The following is a 20,825-nucleotide window of genomic DNA, read 5'->3' on the forward strand; positions in this document are numbered from 1 at the left end:
GCGTGCAAGTTGTGGTAAACAATCTTTCGCATAAATTATGGCCAAGGCACTTCCACATCATCTCACTGAGAAGTGGCACAACCTACAACCATATGTGCCAGTACTTTTGCAACGCTAAGCAAAAGGTACTTTTCCTAATGTGATTAACAGCATGCAGACACGAATGTGAGACACTGCACTACGTAACAGGCTTGTAAAAGTTCAATATCTGACATTAGTCTTCAATTTCCTTTACAGGTATTTTGATTTTTCAGGCTTACCCACTGAGGTTCAAGCCCACACCACAGGCAAATTTTTTGCCCCTTTGTGGTCCCAGAGAGTAGGACCGGGTGCGCCTTTTAGGGGACGCACACCATCCACTCTCAGGGTCATTGGTCCTGAAGAAAACCTGGTTATTTGACACCTTTATGGTTGAAACATGTAGACCAGAAACACATAGAGATACATGGGCTCATAATTACCCTCACTATATCTCGCCACTTTGATTTTAACATTGTCCAGTTGCTTACAAATAAAATCTTATTTTCCTAAGTTAAACCAGGACAATTTTTAACGCACTGACTTTTTCTCTTTCACGCACCCTCACTCACAACCTGCTCCACTGTAAACAGGTGTTGTAGCACACCCTGATGACGCTAGGTCATTAGGGTGGACCCCGATGATGAAGCATGTCACCACTAGGTGGTGAGTGAGGGTTTTTTTTGACAAAAGGAGAACTTTCTCGCTTTTTGTTCAACCACATACCCCATTAGGAATCGGCGATTCCATGCTGGTGGTACTCCTTGTCTGTTTTCTAATGATATACCCAGGGGTATAGGAGTATTCCCCCGTTCACCTATGTGAACTAAAAACCTTGCTCTCCCCATTGTTTTTCGTATTCCCTTAGCTACCATAAATTACCTGCTGCTATATGTGACCTGCTGCTTTACTTCCATATCTCTGCCTTACGCGACCTGTCGCTGTACTTCCATAGCTCTGCCATAAGTGACCTGCTGTTGTATATCCATAACTTCCATAAGTGACCCGCTGCTTAACTTCCATAGTTCCGTCATAAGTGACCTGCGGCTGTACTTCCATAGCTGCCATAAGTGACAAGCTGCAGTACTTTTATAGCTGCCATAAGTTCCTGCTGCTGTAGCTCCATAGTAGCTAGAGGTTACCTTCTGCTGTTCTTGCATAGTTCTTCCATAAGTGACCCACTGATGTACCTCCATATCTGCCATAAGTGACCCGCTGCTGTACTTCCAAATCTGCCATAAATGGCCCGCCGCTGTACTTCCATATCTGCTATAAGTGACCAGCAGCTATATGTGACCTGCTTCAGTACTTCCACAGTTCTGCCACAAGCGACCTGCTGTAGTACTTCCATAGCTGCCATAAGGGACCCGCTGCAATATCTCCAACACGGTTAGCGGGATTATAAGAAGCTTCTAAATAAGTAATCTTAGCACTCTGTTCTATTTCTCCCTTCTGTTTTGTTATTTCAAAAAGTTTAACAACCAAGATAGTAATGCAGTCTCTTCTTCTTTATTCTAGGCTTTCAACGTCTCCGTTGTCCTCAACCCATTCATGACACAGCCTCAAGGGACGAAAGATACGGCATGGGTAAGTCACTTTTCTTTAAACTGCTGTGTTAGGAGAGGTCCGTACCCAAAGAGACTGACACCCATTGTTTGAAAGTAAAATAGCATGTTGTATATGAAAGGAAGAAAATTCAACAGAAGCAGAAATACTTTGTTAGTCTAGGCTCGAAATAGAAACTAAGATCTCCAGTCAAGATGTGCTTTGCGCTTTTAGACTGAGTGATTGCTCCATCTCAAAGAGATATAAAGTAATTTTAGGTAATTTTAGGTCACTCTTTCCTCCTGATTGCACCTTACTATGTCATGTTTCTCCAGAAACTGTCCTTCAGCCTCATGCCTTCTGTGTACCAGACATTCGTCCTGGTCATTTGTGCCTCGGTCGACCGGCAGGGTAGGTTGTGCTGGTCTCTGTTTACTGTTTCTCTGGAGGCGTGGCCGATTTGGATGCCTTGGGAAGTCTCCTCTCTCTCGGCAGGGGCCTTCATTTTCTTTGCCTCTGGTTGTGTCCCTTCTCTTTAGGACATTTCACTCCTGGCTCGGCCTTCCCTGTCTGGGTCTATGTTCCTTGGTGGTATTGGAACTTCTCCCTCTCTTGGTGGCTTTGTTCCCCTGTGGTTAATCCTGGATGTCTGCGTTCTTTGGTTTCTGGACAGCCTTCTCCGCTGCTTACTCCTTTTTTCAGCCCGTCATTTCTCCTGCGCCTCCAGCTGCGCATTTGTAGCTGGGATGGTTGTTCCTCTTGGCTCTGGGTTGTTCCCTTGCTGTGCCTCGCTCCCTCTGGTTCTCTCATGGACCTTCGACCCAGGCATCTTGCGATCCTCATTGGAGGTGCTTTTGCACTTGGTATAGGGGATGGTTCTGTCTCCTGTTTCCATAGTGGCTTATTTTAGCGGGATCTTTTTTGCTTTTGGTTCTCCCTGAGTCGTTCCTGTGCATTTGGCCGGTGCCTTCCTTATGTGTCGCCTGTGGTCTCTCTGAGTGGGGTTTTGTGCCTTCTGTATACCTTCTGGCTCATTGGGTGTTGTTTTCCTCCTCTTGGGCCATGTTTCAGGGTGCCTCCTTCTGTGATGTTTGCTGTACTGCTAAATTTGCTTTTCCCAATGCTTTTGTTTCCCCTTCACATCTTTTGTTGGGGTTGGTATCTTCTGCTACTTTTGGTACTCATGTTTTGTACTCTTTTCTTTTGTCATTTGCACTGACCTGTTGGTTTTTGCTACCTCCTTCTGGTCTGTGTTTCAAGCACCATGCGCTTGGGTATGGGTTCATTGTTAAGAAATGGGACTGGAAGAGGGCCGAGGAGCTAAGGCCCGTTACTCACTGGTAATCTTCATTACTCCAAGTCCAGGTTTACCCGTTACATTCTTGAGACCGTCCCTCCCTACCTGTTTTTGTGATTGTGATTGGTTTGTATTTTTCTTCCTAAGTTTCTTTCGGATTCTCATGATGTGTGGAGGATGCACCTCCCCCTTTACGAATGCTGGGCCAGGTATGCAGTGCCATTTTGGGAAAAGTATTTAATTTTGCTAGGTAATGTGTTTCTGTAGAGCAGACAAGCTGCTCATTGTTAAGGAATGGAACAGGAACACAAGGACCCAGAATAATGAAGATTACCAGTGAGTAACCGGGCATTTCTGACTGTGGCAAGTGTGTAGTAGTTCTGCAGTTTGAGACTGGTGAGAGAGATCTCGGCTGTCTACAGGGAAGGTGAAATAAGTAAGCTGAGAATGGCCTTTCGGATTGTGGCAGGTGAATTTGTGGTGTATCACATTGGTTGGAAGACTGGTCTGAGCCTTGGTGCTGGTTGTGCATGAAATGCTGCTGAGGGGTTGGAGGGTGTGTGTGTGTTTGTCACAGTCAGTAAGGCAAACAGGTGAAAACTGCATTAGGATTGAGATACAGTGCGTGCAAACTCATCAGTGGCACTTCTGTCTAAACGTCACCTACAATTTTAAAGCTGCAAAGTTGGGCTGGGTTTGTGTTTTATAGCTTAACAATATTGTGGAAGGATTTTCTTTTATTTTCGTGGTGGCTTTCTGTGTTTACTGTAACATATTTTGGGATATCTTTGTGTTTAGCCAGTAACATTGTGTTTTTCTATTTTAGGTGTCATGTCGCTACAATGTTGTAGGCATGGCACTGTGTTTCATATTGTAGCCTTGTATTCTGCATAATTATATAATTTTTTGTTTTTGTAGCTTTGTTTCAGTCTATGACAATATTTTAGGGGCGTTCCAGTACCACAGTAACGTGTTTTTTTATTGTAGGGGATTGCTTTGTGTTTCATAAATTTACAGTTTATTTTTCTGTTTTAAAGGTAGATCTGTTTCATCAAGTATCAATGAGTTTTTCTGATGTAGGATTGGTTTGTACTGTAATGTATTTCTTGGTGAGTGGGCCTGTATTTGTTTAGTGTTTGGCTTTGTGTTTCATTATGTAACACATTTTTTTGTTTGTTCTAGGAGAGGGCATGAAGGTCCCCATTATGTGTCTGGTGCTGGAAGGAGATCCGGGCACCCTGGATGTAAGTATCGCTAGATGGAGGTAGGAGCACAATAAATTTGTCTGAAAAGGGTGGTTAAAGGGAAGGGAGAGTTGGGTTTGGCTTTAGCCCACTGGTCGCACTTTAAAGGAGAACAAAGCCATGGCATGGTGGCGGCTCATGGCTCGGTGTCAAGGGGTAGGTTGTTGTATCTTGTTGTCAATAGTTGAAACAGAGGTGGTGCCCCACAGCAGAAGAGTACTTGCTTTCCTGGCCTTTGTGTGGATATTGGCCATGTTTGCGGTTCCATGGGTGACCTCCATTTTAACTTTACCATAATTCTTAGTGCTTTGAGACTGCCTGGATCATGGCATCTCAGGTACTACATCACCCCTGTGAATGACCATTGACTAAAGATAATCCAGCCACGTTGTTTTTCCAGACGGGGTATGTGTACTGTGTGTTGCATTACCAATGCGATAAACAAGCGTATGCTCTTTGAGGTGCTGAAGTGCTCCCAGATTTTCAAGACCCAACTGGGTCTCAAGCAAGAACATGCATTGGGAATCACACCTACTCCAGGAGCTAGGAACCTCTTAAATGAGGATACAGATCATGGGATTAGGTCCTAGCCTCTGCTCCTTCTATTCTTATCCTAAAAAGTGTCTGATGATATTCTCTCCCATGCCCTAGAAGCTTCCTTAGTTGAACCTCAGGGAGTAAAACACAGACTTGTTCACTAGATATTGCCTGTCTGATGTCGAGTGAACTTTCACGGCCTCAACTCAAAGTAGAGATTGAAGAATAGTCTTTTGTCAATGCTCTCTGCCATCTGCTTCCATTGTGGGAACCAGTACTGAGGACAAAGTAGGAATGGTCTCATGCCCAGGCCATTCCACAGTAATTCAAAACCAGCATTGTCACAGCCATTGACAAAGATTAATCTCTAATGCAGATACACATGCAAATAGATTAACATATCCACAGATGCCATTTGCACAAAGTCCTTCCATGACACAGCTACCCATTTGCAAAGACCAGCTCACATACAGGCATCATTGAACACAGCTCATGTACATACATAACATGTGCAGTAGAGTATAGGGTGATGTGCATCAGTGTGTGACAGGGTAAGGAATACTTCAAGGGTCCTAAGGGGGAGTGCATTGGGAGGCAAGCACTAATGATGCACCTCAGGGCAACAATGCGGAGGTGTGTCCGGGGCAAGGTGCCTCAAAGTGTAGCACTGATTAAGATGCCTTTGGGTAGCACTTCAGTGGAGACATTGTGAGTGCCTCAATATACCAGTGCATATCATGCATTAGAGGAACACTGGGTGACGTCAGTAGGGGAGCACACAGCTGTCTTAACCAGGAGTGATGCAATTCAGTGGAGCCCTGGCTGAAGTGCTTCAGGGGAATCCTGGGTGATATGCCATGGAGGAGTCTCAAAAAAAGGAGGGACAGAGAGGGCTTGATATAGGTCCAACATACATGCCCAAATGTAAGCCAGAAGACAGAAGGGTACGGAGTTACTTGAGGTGGTGTAAGTAGGCCACTAAATGTGTACAGGTCAGGAAACCCTTTGTGATAAATGTATTCTGCTGGGCTCCCACCCTGGTTAAAAGGATTAGAGGGGGGGCGACTGTTTTTTTTTAATAAAGTTACAAACATTTCGCCTAACCCCCTGATGGTCAACATGTTTTACATTCACTTCCTACATCTACACATTACTAGGCCCCTCACGCCCATGGCACCAATACGGCGAGGAACAAAAGATCTCCGATAAAGAGCCCCTTTATGGGTGCCCGTCGAGCACTGCAGCGCCAGCTTGACGAGGAACAGACCCATATGATGAAGCATGACACATAGCTTGCAGGGTGTGTGAGGGTCCTAGTTCTGAAAGGTGGTATTCCCCTCCTCCCACCTAGAGTATGCATTTAGTGGCCTACTTACACCACTACAAGGAACTCCGTACCCTTCCTTCTTTTATGCCATGGAGGAGCACACTGGTATGCTGGGTGTGTGAGGGTCCTAGTTCCAAAAGTTGATATTCCCCTCCTCCCACCTAGAGTACGCATTTAGTGGCCTACTTAGACCACTACAGGGAACTCCGTACCCGTCCTTCTTTTATGCCATGGAGGAGCACACTGGTATTTAAACTATCTGTAGGATTAGTGATACAACTCAGTTAATCAATTGAGTGACACATCTCTGGGAACCACTGCCTGATGTGCCTCACAAGAGCCAGTGCCGCTGGACCTGAGGGCAGCTCTGACACTGAGAACATCCATCCAAGCTCTGCAGTTCAAATACAAAAACTCCCTTTTAAATACCTAGTGCCCTTTATGGGTATTATGATGAAAGGACAACAGACCTAGCTTTAGTTCCCCAGTGGTAGCTCCATGGACTTGTAGACTCCAGTGACTCATGGCCCCATCATCGGGCATTGGATGCTAACCAGAATTATCATGAGTGTTGAAGTGAAAATGTGACTACTATCTGGGAATACCACACATACCAAACTCAGAATGCTCAGGAGACTAGGAGGACTACTAATGAGGAGTTATCATGTGTACCAATGTGAGACTATGACTCAGGAGACTAGGACTATTAACCAGGATTACTATGAGTACAAAAGTGAAAATGCAGCTCTGAAGAGTAGTAGGACTACTAGCCATGATTGCCACATATCCTGAAGTGAGAATGTGTCTCAGGAGGCTCATACTACCACCAACTAAAATTACTACAGGTACTGATTTGAGAATGGACTAGGACAGCGGCTTACCAGGATTACCATGTATGCTGATGTGAGAGTTTTGCTCAGGAGACTAGACGAACTATATTTAAGGATTACCACAAATCCTGAAGCAAGAAGGTGCCTCAGGAGATTAGGACAACTGCTAACCAGGATTACCACGAGTGTCAAAGTGAGAATGCAGACAGTCAGACCAGGAGGACTGCTAACCAGAAGGAACACATGTCATAATGAGGCTCAGAAATTAATACTACCTGCTAGGATTACTATAAGAGCCAAGGTCAACATGTGGCTCAAAAGAGTACGAGCAAACAACTCAATGTCAAAATCATTACTAACCAGGATTAAAACGAGTCCTGAAGAGCGAATGCAGCAGCGAAGAGTAGGAGGACTACTAACCAGGATTACCACATGATGCCCTTAAGTGTTAATGTGGCTCCAAATTCACAACAATGTCATGAGATCCTCACTTCTCACTTTCACTGTTAGAGGTGTTGAGTTGAATAATAACCCCTTAGAGAAATGTACTTTTCAAAAAGCAGAGGTGGATCATGTTTAGTCAGTGCATTTACATTTACAGTCAGGACTGAACTGGCTCTTGTTTTATTTTGTATCCTGAGACCCCTGATGAAGGGTCACCCTCGACCCGAAATGCATTGGGCTCGATGAGTGATGTCATTGAGTAATGCAGTCTATGTAATGGAGAATGCAAAGTAAAAAGACATATTACATTCATAATTTAATCATATGAAATGGGATAAAAGTGTTTTCTGTGATTCCAGAAAGACACATACGGGAGGAGAAACTTTTAAGTTCAACGTTAAAGAGCACCCATCAGTCAGGGATTGGTCTTCCAATCCTGAAATTCTTGATATTGTAGGTTTCTCAACGCTGACAGACCCAGCGCTAGTGATGCAGCAGCACGACTTTAAACAAATCAGAATAAAGAAGGGGAATTTCGGAGAAAGGAGTGCACCGCGATTACACATTTACTCTCCCCAAACACATCACACAATGGTGCTTTTTGCATTACCTCATTGTCCTTGTGAGCATATCACCCTCTGGCCCCTGTTGTGCTACACTTTGTGCCTTTTACTGCATGTCATCATATGCTCATTTGATGCACAAAACTGTACTTCCTTGCTGCACATCACCCAGCAGTCACCTTTGTCCTTCACCCAGTGCTCCCCTGCTGCACTTTATCTTCTTCTCCCTGTTTCATAGCTCCCTTTACTCCCCGGCTAACCTCAAGTCTGTGCTCCCCGGCTGTACATCACCCCGTATTCCACTTCTTCATTTCATCCTGTTTTCCCTACTGCAAGTCATGCTCTTCCCCTGCTGTACATCACCCTGTGCTCCCCTGTTGTACATCACCCTGTGCTCCCCTGCTGTACATCACCCTGTGCTCCCCTGTTGTACATCACCCTGTGCTCCCCTGCTGTACATCACCCTGTGCTCCCCTGTTGTACATCACCCTGTGCTCCCCTGCTGTACATCACCCTGTGCTCCCCTGTTGTACATCACCCTGTGCTCCCCTGTTGTACATCACCCTATGCTCCCCTGCTGTACATCACCATGTGCTCCCCTGCTGTACATCACCCTGTGCTCCCCTGTTGTACATCACCCTGTGCTCCCCTGTTGTACATCACCCTCTGCTCCCCTGCTGTACATCACCCTGTGCTCCCCTGCTGTACATCACCCTGTGCTTCCCTGCTGTACATCGCCCTGTGCTCCCCTGTTGTACATCACCCTGTGCTCCCCTGCTGTACATCACCCTGTGCTCCCCTGCTGTACATCACCCTGTGCTCCCCTGCTGTACATCACCCTGTGCTCCCCTGTTGTACATCACCCTGTGCTCCCCTGCTGTACATCACCCTGTGCTCCCCTGCTGTACATCACCCTGTGCTCCCCTGCTGTACATCACCCTGTGCTCCCCTGTTGTACATCACCCTGTGCTCCCCTGCTGTACATCACCCTGTGCTCCCCTGTTGTACATCACCCTGTGCTCCCCTGTTGTACATCACCCTGTGCTCCCCTGCTGTACATCACCATGTGCTCCCCTGCTGTACATAACCCTGTGCTCCCCTGCTGTACATCACCCTGTGCTCTCCTTCTGTACATCACCCTGTGCTCTCCTGCTGTACATCACCCTGTGCTCCCCTGCTGTACATCACCCTGTGCTCCCCTGCTGTACATCACCCTGTGCTCCCCTGTTGTACATCACCCTGTGCTCCCCTGCTGTACATCACCCTGTGCTCCCCTGCTGTACATCACCCTGTGCTCCCCTGCTGTACATCACCCTGTGCTCCCCTGCTGTACATCACCCTGTGCTCCCCTGCTGTACATCACCCTGTGCTCCCCTGCTGTACATCACCCTGTGCTCCCCTGCTGTACATCACCCTGTGCTCCCCTGCTGTACATCACCCTGTGCTCCCCTGTTGTACATCACCCTGTGCTCCCCTGCTGTACATCACCCTGTGCTCCCCTGCTGTACATCACCCTATGCTCCCCTGCTGTACATCACCCTGTGCTCCCCTGCTGTACATCACCTGTGCTCCCCTGCTGTACATCACCCTGTGCTCCCCTGTTGTACATCACCCTGTGCTCCCCTGCTGTACATCACCCTGTGCTCTCCTGCTGTACATCACCCTGTGCTCCCCTGCTGTACATCACCCTGTGCTCCCCTGCTGTACATCACCCTGTGCTCCCCTGCTGTACATCACCCTGTGCTCCCCTGTTGTACATCATCCTGTGCTCCCCTGCTGTACATCACCCTGTGCTCCCCTGTTGTACATCACCCTGTGCTCTCCTGCTGTACATCACCCTGTGCTCCCCTGCTGTACATCACCCTGTGCTCCCCTGTTGTACATCACCCTCTGCTCCCCTGCTGTACATCACCCTGTGCTCTCCTGCTGTACATCAACCTGTGCTCCCCTGCTGTACATCACCCTGTGCTCCCCTGCTGTACATCACCCTCTGCTCCCCTGCTGTACATCACCCTGTGCTCTCCTGCTGTACATCACCCTGTGCTACCCTGCTGTACATCACCCTGTGCTCCCCTGTTGTACATCACCCTGTGCTCCCCTGCTGTACATCACCCTGTGCTCCCCTGCTGTACATCACCCTGTGCTCTCCTGCTGTACATCACCCTGTGCTCCCCTGCTGTACATCACCCTGTGCTCCGCATGTTGATGCATTCTCTTCTCCCCTGCTGCACTTCATCATATTCTTCCCGCTGCATGTCACACTGTGCTCCCCTAATGTACATGACTGTGTGCTTTCCTGCTGCACACTACCCTGTACTCCACCGCTATACTTCACCCTATGCTTCCCGGCTGTACGTAACCCCTTGTTCACCTGCTGTACATCACCCTGTGCTCTCCTGCTGTACATCACCCTGTGCTCCCCTGCTGTACATCACCCTGTGCTCCCCTGCTGTACATCACCCTGTGCTCCCCTGCTGTACATCACCCTGTGCTCCCCTGCTGTACATCACCCTGTGCTCCCCTGCTGTACATCACCCTGTGCTCCCCTGCTGACCATCACCCTGTGCTCCCCATGTTGATGCATTCTCTTCGCCCCTGCTGCACTTCATCATATTCTTCCCGCTGCATGTCACACTGTGCTCCCCTAATGTACATGACTGTGTGCTTTCCTGCTGCACACTACCCTGTACTTCACCGCTATACTTCACCCTATGCTTCCCGGCTGTACGTAACCCCGTGTTCACCTGCTGTACATCACTCTGTGCTCCCATGCTGAACACCACCCTGTGATCCCCTGCTCGGCACCATGCTGTGCTCTCCTACTGTACCATGTGCTGCACTGCACCATGTGCTCCCCTGCTACTCTGCACCCTGTGATCCCTTGTGTTTTTCACCCTCTGCTACACTTCATCATCTTCTTCCTGCTGCATGTCACCCAGTGCTCCCCTACTACACATCAACCTCTGCTCCCCTACTGTGCACCACCTTGTGCTCCCCTGCTGCACACCACCCTCTGCTCCCCTGCTGCACACCACCCTCTGCTCCCCTGCTGCAGATCACTCTGTGCTCCCCTGCTGCACACCACCCTCTGCTCCCCTGCTGCACACCACCCTCTGCTCCCCTGCTGCACACCACCCTCTGCTCCCCTGCTGCAGATCACTCTGTGCTCCCCTGCTGCACACCACCCTCTGCTCCCCTGCTGCAGATCACTCTGTGCTCCCCTGCTGTACATCACCCTCTGCTCCCCTGCTGCAGATAACTCTGTGTTCCCCTGCTGCACACCACCCTCTGCTCCCCTGCTGCAGATCACTCTGTGCTCCCCTGCTGTACATCACCCTCTGCTTCCCTGCTGCAGATCACTCTGTGCTCCCCTGCTGCAGATCACTCTGTGCTCCCCTGCTGCACACCACCCTCTGCTCCCCTGCTGCAGATCACTCTGTGCTCCCCTGCTGCACACCACCCTCTGCTCCCCTGCTGCAGATCACTCGGTGCTCCCCTGCTGCAGATCACTCTGTGCTCCCCTGCTGCATGTCACCCTCTGCTCCCCTGCTGCACACCACCATCTGCTCCCCTGCTGCAGATCACTCTGTGCTCCCCTGCTGCAGATCACTCTGTGCTCCCCTGCTGCACACCACCCTCTGCTCCCCTGCTGCAGATCACTCTGTGCTCCCCTGCTGCACACCACCCTCTGCTCCCCTGCTGCATGTCACCCTCTGCTCCCCAGCTGCACACCACCCTCTGCTCCCCTGCTGCACACCACCCTCTGCTCCCCTGCTGCAGATCACTCTGTGATCCCCTGCTGCACACCACCCTCTGCTCCCCTGCTGCAGATCACTCTGTGCTCCGCTGCTGCATGTCACCCTCTACTCCCCTGCTGCAGATCACTCTGTGCTCCCCTTCTGCACACCACCCTCTGCTCCCCTGCTGCAGATCACTCTGTGCTCTCCTGCTGCACACCACCCTCTGCTCCCCTGCTGCAGATCACTATGTGCTCCCCTGCTGTACATCACCATCTGCTCCCCTGCTGCAGATCACTCTGTGCTCCCCTGCTGCATGTCACCCTCTGATCCCCTGCTGCAGATCACTCTGTGCTCCCCTGCTGCATGTCACCCTCTGCTCCCCTACTGCATGTCACCTTCTGCTCCCCAGCTGCAGATCACTCTGTGCTCCCCTGCTGTACATCACCCTCTGCTCCCCTGCTGCAGATCACTCTGTGCTCCCCTGCTGAACGTCACCCTCTGCTCCCCTGCTGCATGTCACCCTCTGCTCCCCTGCTGCACACCACCCTCTGCTCCCCTGCTGCAGATCACTCTGTGCTCCCCTGCTGCACACCACCCTCTGCTCCCCTGCTGCAGATCACTCTGTGCTCCCCTGCTGTACATCACCATCTGCTCCCCTGCTGCAGATCACTCTGTGCTCCCCTGCTGCATGTCACCCTCTGCTCTACTACTGCATGTCACCCTCTGCTCCCCTGCTGCACACCACCCTCTGCTCCCCAGCTGCAGATCACTCTGTGCTCCCCTGCTGTACATCACCCTCTGCTCCCCTGCTGCAGATCACTCTGTGCTCCCCTGCTGCACGTCACCCTCTGCTCCCCTGCTGCAGATCACTCTGTGCTCCCCTGCTGCACACCACCCTCTGCTCCCCTGCTGCATGTCACCCTCTGCTCCCCTGCTGCACACCACCCTCTGCTCCCCTGCTGCAGATCACTCTGTGCTCCCCTGCTGCATGTCACCCTCTGCTCCCCTGCTGCAGATCACTCTGTGCTCCCCTGCTGCACACCACCCTCTGCTCCCCTGCTGCAGATCACTCTGTGCTCCCCTGCTGCATGTCACCCTCTGCTCGCCTGCTGCAGATCACTCTGTGCTCCCCTGCTGCTCGTAACCCTGCGGCCCCCTGCTGCAGATCACTCTGTGCTCCCCTGCTGCTTGTAACCCTGCGGCCCCCTGCTGCATGTCACCCTGTACATCAACCTTCATTTTGTGCATCTTGCTGCACATGATCTTGTGCTCTCTGCATCACTGCACCCTGGCCTTTCCTTCTGCACTGCACCCTGTTCTCACTGCTGGACTACACCCTGTGCTGCACTTCATTCTGGAGCCCTTGCTGCACATGACACTGAGCTCAGCTAAGGCACATCACCCCATGGACCAAGCGATGTAAGAGAAGGGTACTGTGTGAGTGGAGAATGTTAGTTGTTGTAAGCCCAGATAGCACTGGGGCCCTATTACAGATAGGCTTCACCTTCTCAGTTTGCGCCATGGCGCATCTTAAAACAAGTGCGCTGCACGCAAACAGAGAAAGTGCACCCAATTGCATGGCATGCACTGCCCCCAGGGCAGCCGCCAACTCATGCTGCCCTGGGGCTGAGCACTCCAGTGAAAAACAGAGCGGTTTTGAAGCAGCCACTCCATGTTTCACTGTGCAGGCGGCAGTGCACCTCTTGATAGCTTCTTTTCCTCTGCATCTACATTTATTATACAGCACAGAGGCAAAGGGATTCCCTTATTTGCATGGGTCCATGTCCCCATGCAAATGAGGGAAAACCCTCTGTTGATAGCGCTGGTGTTATATGTGTGCCAGCGCTATCTGTATAGGGCCGCACAAGCTTCTGCGGCCGATCTGTAATACAAAAGTGCCCTGCGGGCACTCAAAACAGGTGCACAGCCTGATGCGCCCTTGGGGAACTTTGTATAATACGTCCCTGTTATATTCATCTCGAGCGCTGAGCTCGTGCCTGCCCTTGGTTGCCAGGCCCTGAGACCAATGCTCGAGCGTCCGGAATAGCCGTTAGAGGCAGTTCGTGTTCTGACACTGTTGGTCGGGTTTCTTCTACGTTGTAGCTTGCCAATAAAGCTATATCTACAAACTACCCTCCTGTTTCCCGTGATCCTTTATACAACATTTTATGGCGACTTCTGAGACGGGGAATAAAGCGAGGAGGAAACCCGACTGAATTTAGATGAAAATCTGGCAGAGGGAAGAGCGGAAAGCGAGCTGTTCCGAGTGCAGGACAACAATGCTGTAAGCCACACCGTTATTGAACATTTTCTTGAAGAAGGTACGTGCGGTACACTTAATTTGACATTTAACTTAAAAAAAAAGGAAGGAAAGAAACTCACCGCATGAGTCAACGTTGACACTGGTGATTAAGGGAACTGCCAGAGTAACTTCGCGCATGCTCATTAGCAAGGCAAGAGGCAAGAGCGATCTCTCAAGCATTTAAAAGGGAAATACCGCTTAAAAGGGCAGAACACAGTCAGTGGGCCCGCTCCTGCATGAACAGTGAAAACGAGCATTTAACCCATTGGAGTTACAAAACTCAGGAGACATTTTTTTTAAAAAAAAGGGGAACTCTATGGAACAATATTACCAACTGTGACACACACACATTGTGTTGAAGGGCTGAAGTGTGTCACATTGTCAACTGTGATACACACACACACTGTATTATTGGAAACACCTTCAACAACTGTGATACACTCACATTAATATAGGAACAAACTGTATTAAATATATTTGTGATAACAATAATTAATAGTAAAAGGGAAATATGTCATGCTAAAAATGAGTGTGAGCAATTCAATCCAAGCTCCAACTCCGTTTTTAAGTATTCCTGGGGAACCCTCCATGGAGTGGGATGACTGGTGTGAAGCATTTGAAAATTACATTATAGCTTTAGACGGAACAAAATTTTCTGCAGTTAGAAAGAAGGCATTGTTGTTAGGGGCACTAGGAAAAGAGGGGCAGAGAATCTATAAATATTTACCAAATCCACCAGTTGACATTGATGACGTTTATAAAGATGCACTATTAAGATTGTACACTAGATTTGCAAAACAGGAGAATGTGGTTATGCGCAGACACAAATTTTACACTGCACCCCAGAAACAAAATGAAACTATAGATGAGTTTGTCTCAAGGTTAAGGGAACTATCTATAAAGTGTCAGTTTGGCAACATACAGGAAGAGATGATTAGAGATCAGTTAATAGTGCAATGCTTTAGTAAAAAGACACAGGAGAAGTTATGGGCAGCAAGGAACCCAACCTTAACAGAAGCTATCACTATAGCTAAGGTAGTGGAGGAAAGTGATAGGTGTATGAGAGAATTAAAAACAATTCAACAAATGGGTAACCAAGATATTGCCACCTTGCAAAGTGAAACGTGTGGGTCTATCAATTCAATAAATGTTAAGCATGGGTTAGCTGCTAAAGGAAGCAAAGCAACCACCTCTTACAATAAGTCGGTCACACAAAACAAATACAAACAAAATATACGTGCCTGTAATAGATGTGGTAGTCCCTTCCACCTAGCTGATTCAAAGAATTGTGCAGCTTTAACCAGGGATTGCCTGAAATGTGGAAAGAGGGGACACTTTGCACGCATGTGCAGAACTAGCACCTTCAACAAGGTTGCCATGGTAGAGTGTGAAGGGAATGAAGAGGAAGCAGAAGTCATGATGATTATGTCAGAAGGAGACATCAATAGTGTTGAGAACATTGTGTTAGCGAGACCCAAAGCAGATTTTGATATAAATGGGGAAATCCTGACACTCATGGTAGACACAGGTTCACTTTATACTATAATTCCAAAGTTACTTTATGAAACATCCTGTGCAAAGGCTAAGTTAATTGCTTCCGATGTAATTTTGAAAGGATATCAGGGTGTGAGCATTGAGGTACTTGGTTTCTTTGAGGCATACATCGCATTCAAAGGGAGAGTCACACAGGGCAAAATTTATGTATCCCCTCATGGACCGGCAATTTTAGGATGGTTGCACCAATACGACTTACACATCAGGGTGGACCCAAGAGCAGACCCACCGGTATTGTGTGTTGCTGATGACAAAATACCTGACCTGACAAAGGGTGTAGAGAGCATTTTGAGCAGTCATTCAAAGGTGTTCAGTGAAAAGCTGGGGGAAGCTATAGGTTATCAACATGTCATTAAAACTAGGAAGTGTTTTACACCTATAAAGCATGTAGCACGTAAAATACCCTTATCAGCTAGGGAGGAAGTAAGGAAAATAATCAAACAATTACTAGATGATGATATAATTGAACCGGTTGAAGCAACACAAAAGTCCTGTGGTTATCACACAAAAACCGGACAAATCGTTGCGTTTCTGTGTGGACTTGAGAAGTGTAAATAAAGCAGTAATTATGGACAGTTTTCCACTTCCTAACATTAATGAAATTGTGTCGACTCTGAGTGGTGGTAAGGTATTTTCAAAACTCGACCTAAGAAGTGCATACCACCAAATTAAGCTTCATCCTGGTTCAAAGGAATACACGGCGTTCATTACTCCTGAGGGCACATACCAATTCAAGAGACTTCCTTTTGGATTATGTTCTGCAGCAAGTGCTTTTCAAAGAATAATTACAGACGTCTTAAAAGGAATCGAACGTGTTGTATTCTTCCAGGATGACATTTTGATACATGGCTTGGATTTAAATGAACATAATTTAATATTGGACAAGGTGCTGACATGCATTACAAAAGCTGGGCTAACTTTAAGAAAAGAAAAATGTGTCTTTGCAGTGAACAAAGTGGACTATCTGGGATACCATGTTAGTGGGTGTGGCATCCAACCAAAGCAAGATCTGGTTAGTGCTATATGCAATGTATCTGAGCCAGACAACAAGGACAAGTTGCGGTCATTCATGGGCATGGTAGAATATTATGCGAAATTTGTGGAAAATTTTGCAGGAAAAGTCGAACCTTTAAGGAATATCCTGAGGAAAGGGAAAGGTTTTGTTTGGGGGAGTGAACAGAAAAATGCATTTGAGTTAATTAAGAATGATATATTGAATGCAAATGTTCTTTCAAGTTTTGTGCAAACCTTACCCACTATACTTACTGTTGATGCAAGTTCAATTGGAATTGGGGCAGTTTTAATGCAGAAAAATGGTAGGCAGTTGAATACTGTTGCGTTTGCATCCCGTTCATTGACGGAAAGTGAAAGGAACTATTCTGTCATCGAGCGGGAGGCACTGGCGGCTGCATGGGCTACCAGATACTTTCGAATTTATTTGTGGGGAATCACTTTTGTACTAAGAACTGACCATAAACCACTCCTGAGAGTGCTAGCCCCTGGGGGAACTAAGAATTGTTCGGGAAGGTTAGCTAGACTTGCTGTCTGTGTCCAAGATTTTTTGTGTAATGTAGAATATGTACCTGGCTGGCGCAACAATGTGGCAGATTGCTTATCAAGGTTACCTGACACCAAGGCAGACTATAGAGAATTAGTAACGGAAAATGTGGTAGCGTTTTTGGAAGATTTGTCTGAGGACCTTCATTCTTCAATATCAAAGGAAGAGTGGGTGGAAGCCATGAAGAAGGATCAAGTCATGCAGGGTTTAATTAAGATGTGCAAGGAGGGAGTGTCCAGGATGAGCACTGTAACCTCTTCATTGAGACCATATGTCCAACTACAAGATGAGATCTCTATGCAGGGGGATTTTGTTTTAGTTAGAGGTGAAAATTACATACCTCCTGAAACACTCAGAACCCGCATAGTTGCTTTGGCCCATGAAGGCCATTTGGGCCAAACGCTCACTGCCAAACATGTTAAAGAAAAATTCTGGTGGCCTGGGATAGACTCTTTAGTCAAATCTTGGGTGGAGCAATGTGAACTTTGCAGGGAATCGGAAAAATGATTACAGGTGGGTGCAGGAAATCCTTCACTAGGTAGGGTAGTGTCTGATGATGGTGTATGGAAAAAGGTTTGCATTGACTTTATTGGTCCTTTTTATGAGCTACAGGACAGCGAAAGATTTGCTATGGTTTTAGTGGATTCAGCTTCAAGGTGGGTAGAAGTTGTTTTTTTGAGGAACACTAGTTCACAGGCTACCATTAAGGTGCTTAGTGAGATTTTTAGGCGTGAAGGCATCCCTTCAGTGCTTCTGTCAGACAATGGCACTCAGCTAACCTCTAAGGAAATGGAAGAATACTTTGCTCATGTGGGGTTAAAACATTTACGCACCTCACTGTGTCATGTATTCCTATAGGTCCTGAATCGATCCCCCTATTCCTGACCCTATTCTAGTTAAACAAACCAACAAGTTAACTAGCAGTCAGCCCATGAGGCAGAAAACCCCCATGATGCAGATACCGTTATCTGACGCAGTCACACTACGGCACAGGAACATGTTATCTGATTAGGTCATAACACTTGCGATCTAATTAGACAAGCGATATTCCTCCAGCCCCTGATAAGGCATACGGAGTTCTCATAACAAATCAAACCTATGACAACCTGGGCAAAACCCTGCGGCCATTGTTTTGATTTCACCGAGAACTTTAGTAAAAGAATGTGCTAACGAGCAAGTCGTATGACATCTTTATTGACGTATCTATGTCCATCCTTACGTCAATCTCGGCACCTTAAAGGTATAAATATTACCGATCTTGCCATATGCAAACACACGCGTGGTGACGAGACGGAGCAGCCATACTTGCCGAAGCGAAGAGCAGAGCAGACCCTGCTGGCGCAGCCCCGCCTTTCTGACGCGCTGAGAGACGCGCTGCTTTCTCCTGCCGAGAATCCAGCACCGGCGTTTCCGGGTAGCCCTCGCAGGCAGCCTGGAATATCGAGACCAGAGAGAGAGATACCATTCCTCATTCATCCTAAATTCCAGGTACAGAACTGAATAACCCCTCACAGAGAATTCTTTAGTTATTCACTTGGCAAAAACAAACTTAACTTAAACTGTAACTATCTATTCCCGCCCACGTATTAGACTTAGGTCAGGTACACGGGGTAGGCGTATCTAGAAACACCAGTTGAGTACGTTTAGTCAAATGTATATGTGTATATAATATATTTTATTCATTTTAAAACATCTTATGGCTTAGAAACCATATCAATGTTTTTACAGTATTATTTTATACTATTGCTTTTAATGTATGCACTTTACTTAGCTATAAGTATTGCAATAATATCGATCCATTTCTCTTGTATGAGAAAAGAGACTGATCAATAAATAACACCTTTTTATTGAACACGCCCGTCTCTTCCTTTTCTCTACATTCTGATGAGACTAAGAATGCACGTACTGACTGAGTAAAATAATTTGCCTTTTGTTCACACGACTCTCGAGATTGACTCTTGATTAGGGGAGAGCAAAGTTGTCATGTTCTATGGTTGTCAGAAACTAAATCCCTTCTTGTCTAATCAGGGAAGTTAATTCCTCCTTGAACATTCGAGAAAGTTTCTAGTGAACTCTGAGCTACGCTGGCAAACCCAAAACTTTAAGTCTAGTATCGACAGTAGTAGACCTAGTTAACGTCTGGCCTAGGCCTTTACTGCTGTAGGTATTATTCCAATGCGCAGAGCCTATTGGGAAGATAGGAACTACACTACAACTGTACAACCCGCAAAGCAACGGCTTGTGCGAGAGGGTGAACAGGTTGGTCAAAGGCACTATGCAACTTGCATTGGCTTCCAATCACCCTGTACAAGGGGAAATTGAGGAAATGCTCTGGGCATATCGGACCACTTTACATCAGAATATGACGAAGACACCGTTTGAACTTATGAGGGGGAGGTCAGCAGGTACCAAGTTAGTTCCTACTTGGCTGCAGAAACCAACTAGAGAGATGGGTCAGGTCAAGGGTAAGTGTAATAAGACCAGCATATCTGTAGGTGATCTAGTTAAAGTAAAGCCTGGTGGTAATCAAAGAATGTTCAACAAATTTAGGGGACCTTTTCAGGTGAGATCGGTGTGTGACAACTATGTTAAGCTACAAAATGGGCAAACTTGGAATCTCCGCAGGGTTGCCCTTTATCAAAAGAAGGATAGCCAACAGAATTTGGGTTTGTCACAACCAAGTGTCAAGAAGGTGGTTGTACCTAATGAGCAAAGACCTGTTCGTAAGAGGGTTTCACCTGCTTACCTAAAGGATTTCGTGTAAATGTTTAGGAAAGGAGTGGGTTATTATCTATTGTTACAACGGTATAACATCAATTAATGAGTTTTCTTTCTTATGTGCATTTGTTATGTTAACTCACAAGATTAGATGATGTATTTCTTTCTTTTGTGCATTTGTTGTACTAATTTTATTGTTCTCTGCCAAAGGAAAGGAGATGTGTTATATTCATCTCGAGCGCTGAGCTCGTGCCTGCCCTTGGTTGCCAGGCTCCGAGACCAATGCTCGAGCGTCCGGAATAGCCGTTAGAGGCAGTTCGTGTCCTGACACTGTTGGTCGGGTTTCTTCTACGTTGTAGCTTGGCAATAAAGCTATATCTACAAACTACCCTCCTGTTTCCCGTGATCCTTTATACAACAGTCCCCTGGTGTGTTCTGAAGCTACTCAACTCATTCTCAGTGGTTTGATCTTACTGTAGATGTTTCTAGATAGTAATGGAAAGAGAAGGCTGATCATATCTTGTAAGAGCAGGGTCTGTGGCAGAAGGGAACAGGAGTACAGCAGGTACTTGTGCCAAAATGTCATGGAAAGACTGGGATGGGTGAGGTAATGAGGACCTCTTACTCTTCTGCTTGGTAATAATAGACTTTGGGGCTAGAGTAAGTGCCCCAACCATGTCTGTTGCTTGGAGCGTGTGTGCACGTTACAGTAACTCACTTCCTAAAAGCCATATTTTGCTTTTTTTCAGACTATTCACAGATCCATGATTAACAACACGCCATGTGTGATTGTGGAGGGCTCAGGAGGCGTTGCTGACATCATAGCTCAGGTGGCTGACATGAACCCTTCAAAAATCACAATCGCCTTGATCAAGGAGAAGCTGAGCCATTTTTCTCAGGATACCTTTGTTGAAAAGCAGATTATCGAGTGGACTAAGAAGGTGAGACCCCTTCCCTCCCTCTCTGCAGCTGAATGGACATTGGGTCAATCGCACAAAGTGCGGCAATTCAAGAGGCTGCGGTTTAGTTCCATCACTCAAGAGAGGAACAGCCAAGAGCGGTATAAGCAGCATTGTTCCATCACACAAAGGGCAGCCCTGCCCAGAAATGTTGCTTGTTTTACTTCCGACACCCAGTGTGAGGCCTAG

At 47.3% G+C, this 20,825-nt stretch overlaps 1 protein-coding gene across 1 annotated transcript in view; it reads left to right on the forward strand.

The window, feature by feature from the left end:
• Nucleotides 1-20,825, forward strand: part of LOC144774088 (transient receptor potential cation channel subfamily M member 2-like) — a 95,853-nt gene extending 75,028 nt beyond the window's left edge. Inside the window, exons 7-9 of the mRNA XM_078659114.1 lie at nt 1,537-1,605; nt 4,043-4,104; nt 20,427-20,825. Coding sequence (XP_078515240.1) covers nt 1,537-1,605; nt 4,043-4,104; nt 20,427-20,825 — 530 coding nt within the window. The remainder of the gene's footprint in view (nt 1-1,536; nt 1,606-4,042; nt 4,105-20,426) is intronic.

This window comes from Lissotriton helveticus, chromosome 8 (genome assembly GCF_964261635.1).
Source record: "Lissotriton helveticus chromosome 8, aLisHel1.1, whole genome shotgun sequence".
NCBI classification, from domain to species: domain Eukaryota; kingdom Metazoa; phylum Chordata; class Amphibia; order Caudata; family Salamandridae; genus Lissotriton; species Lissotriton helveticus.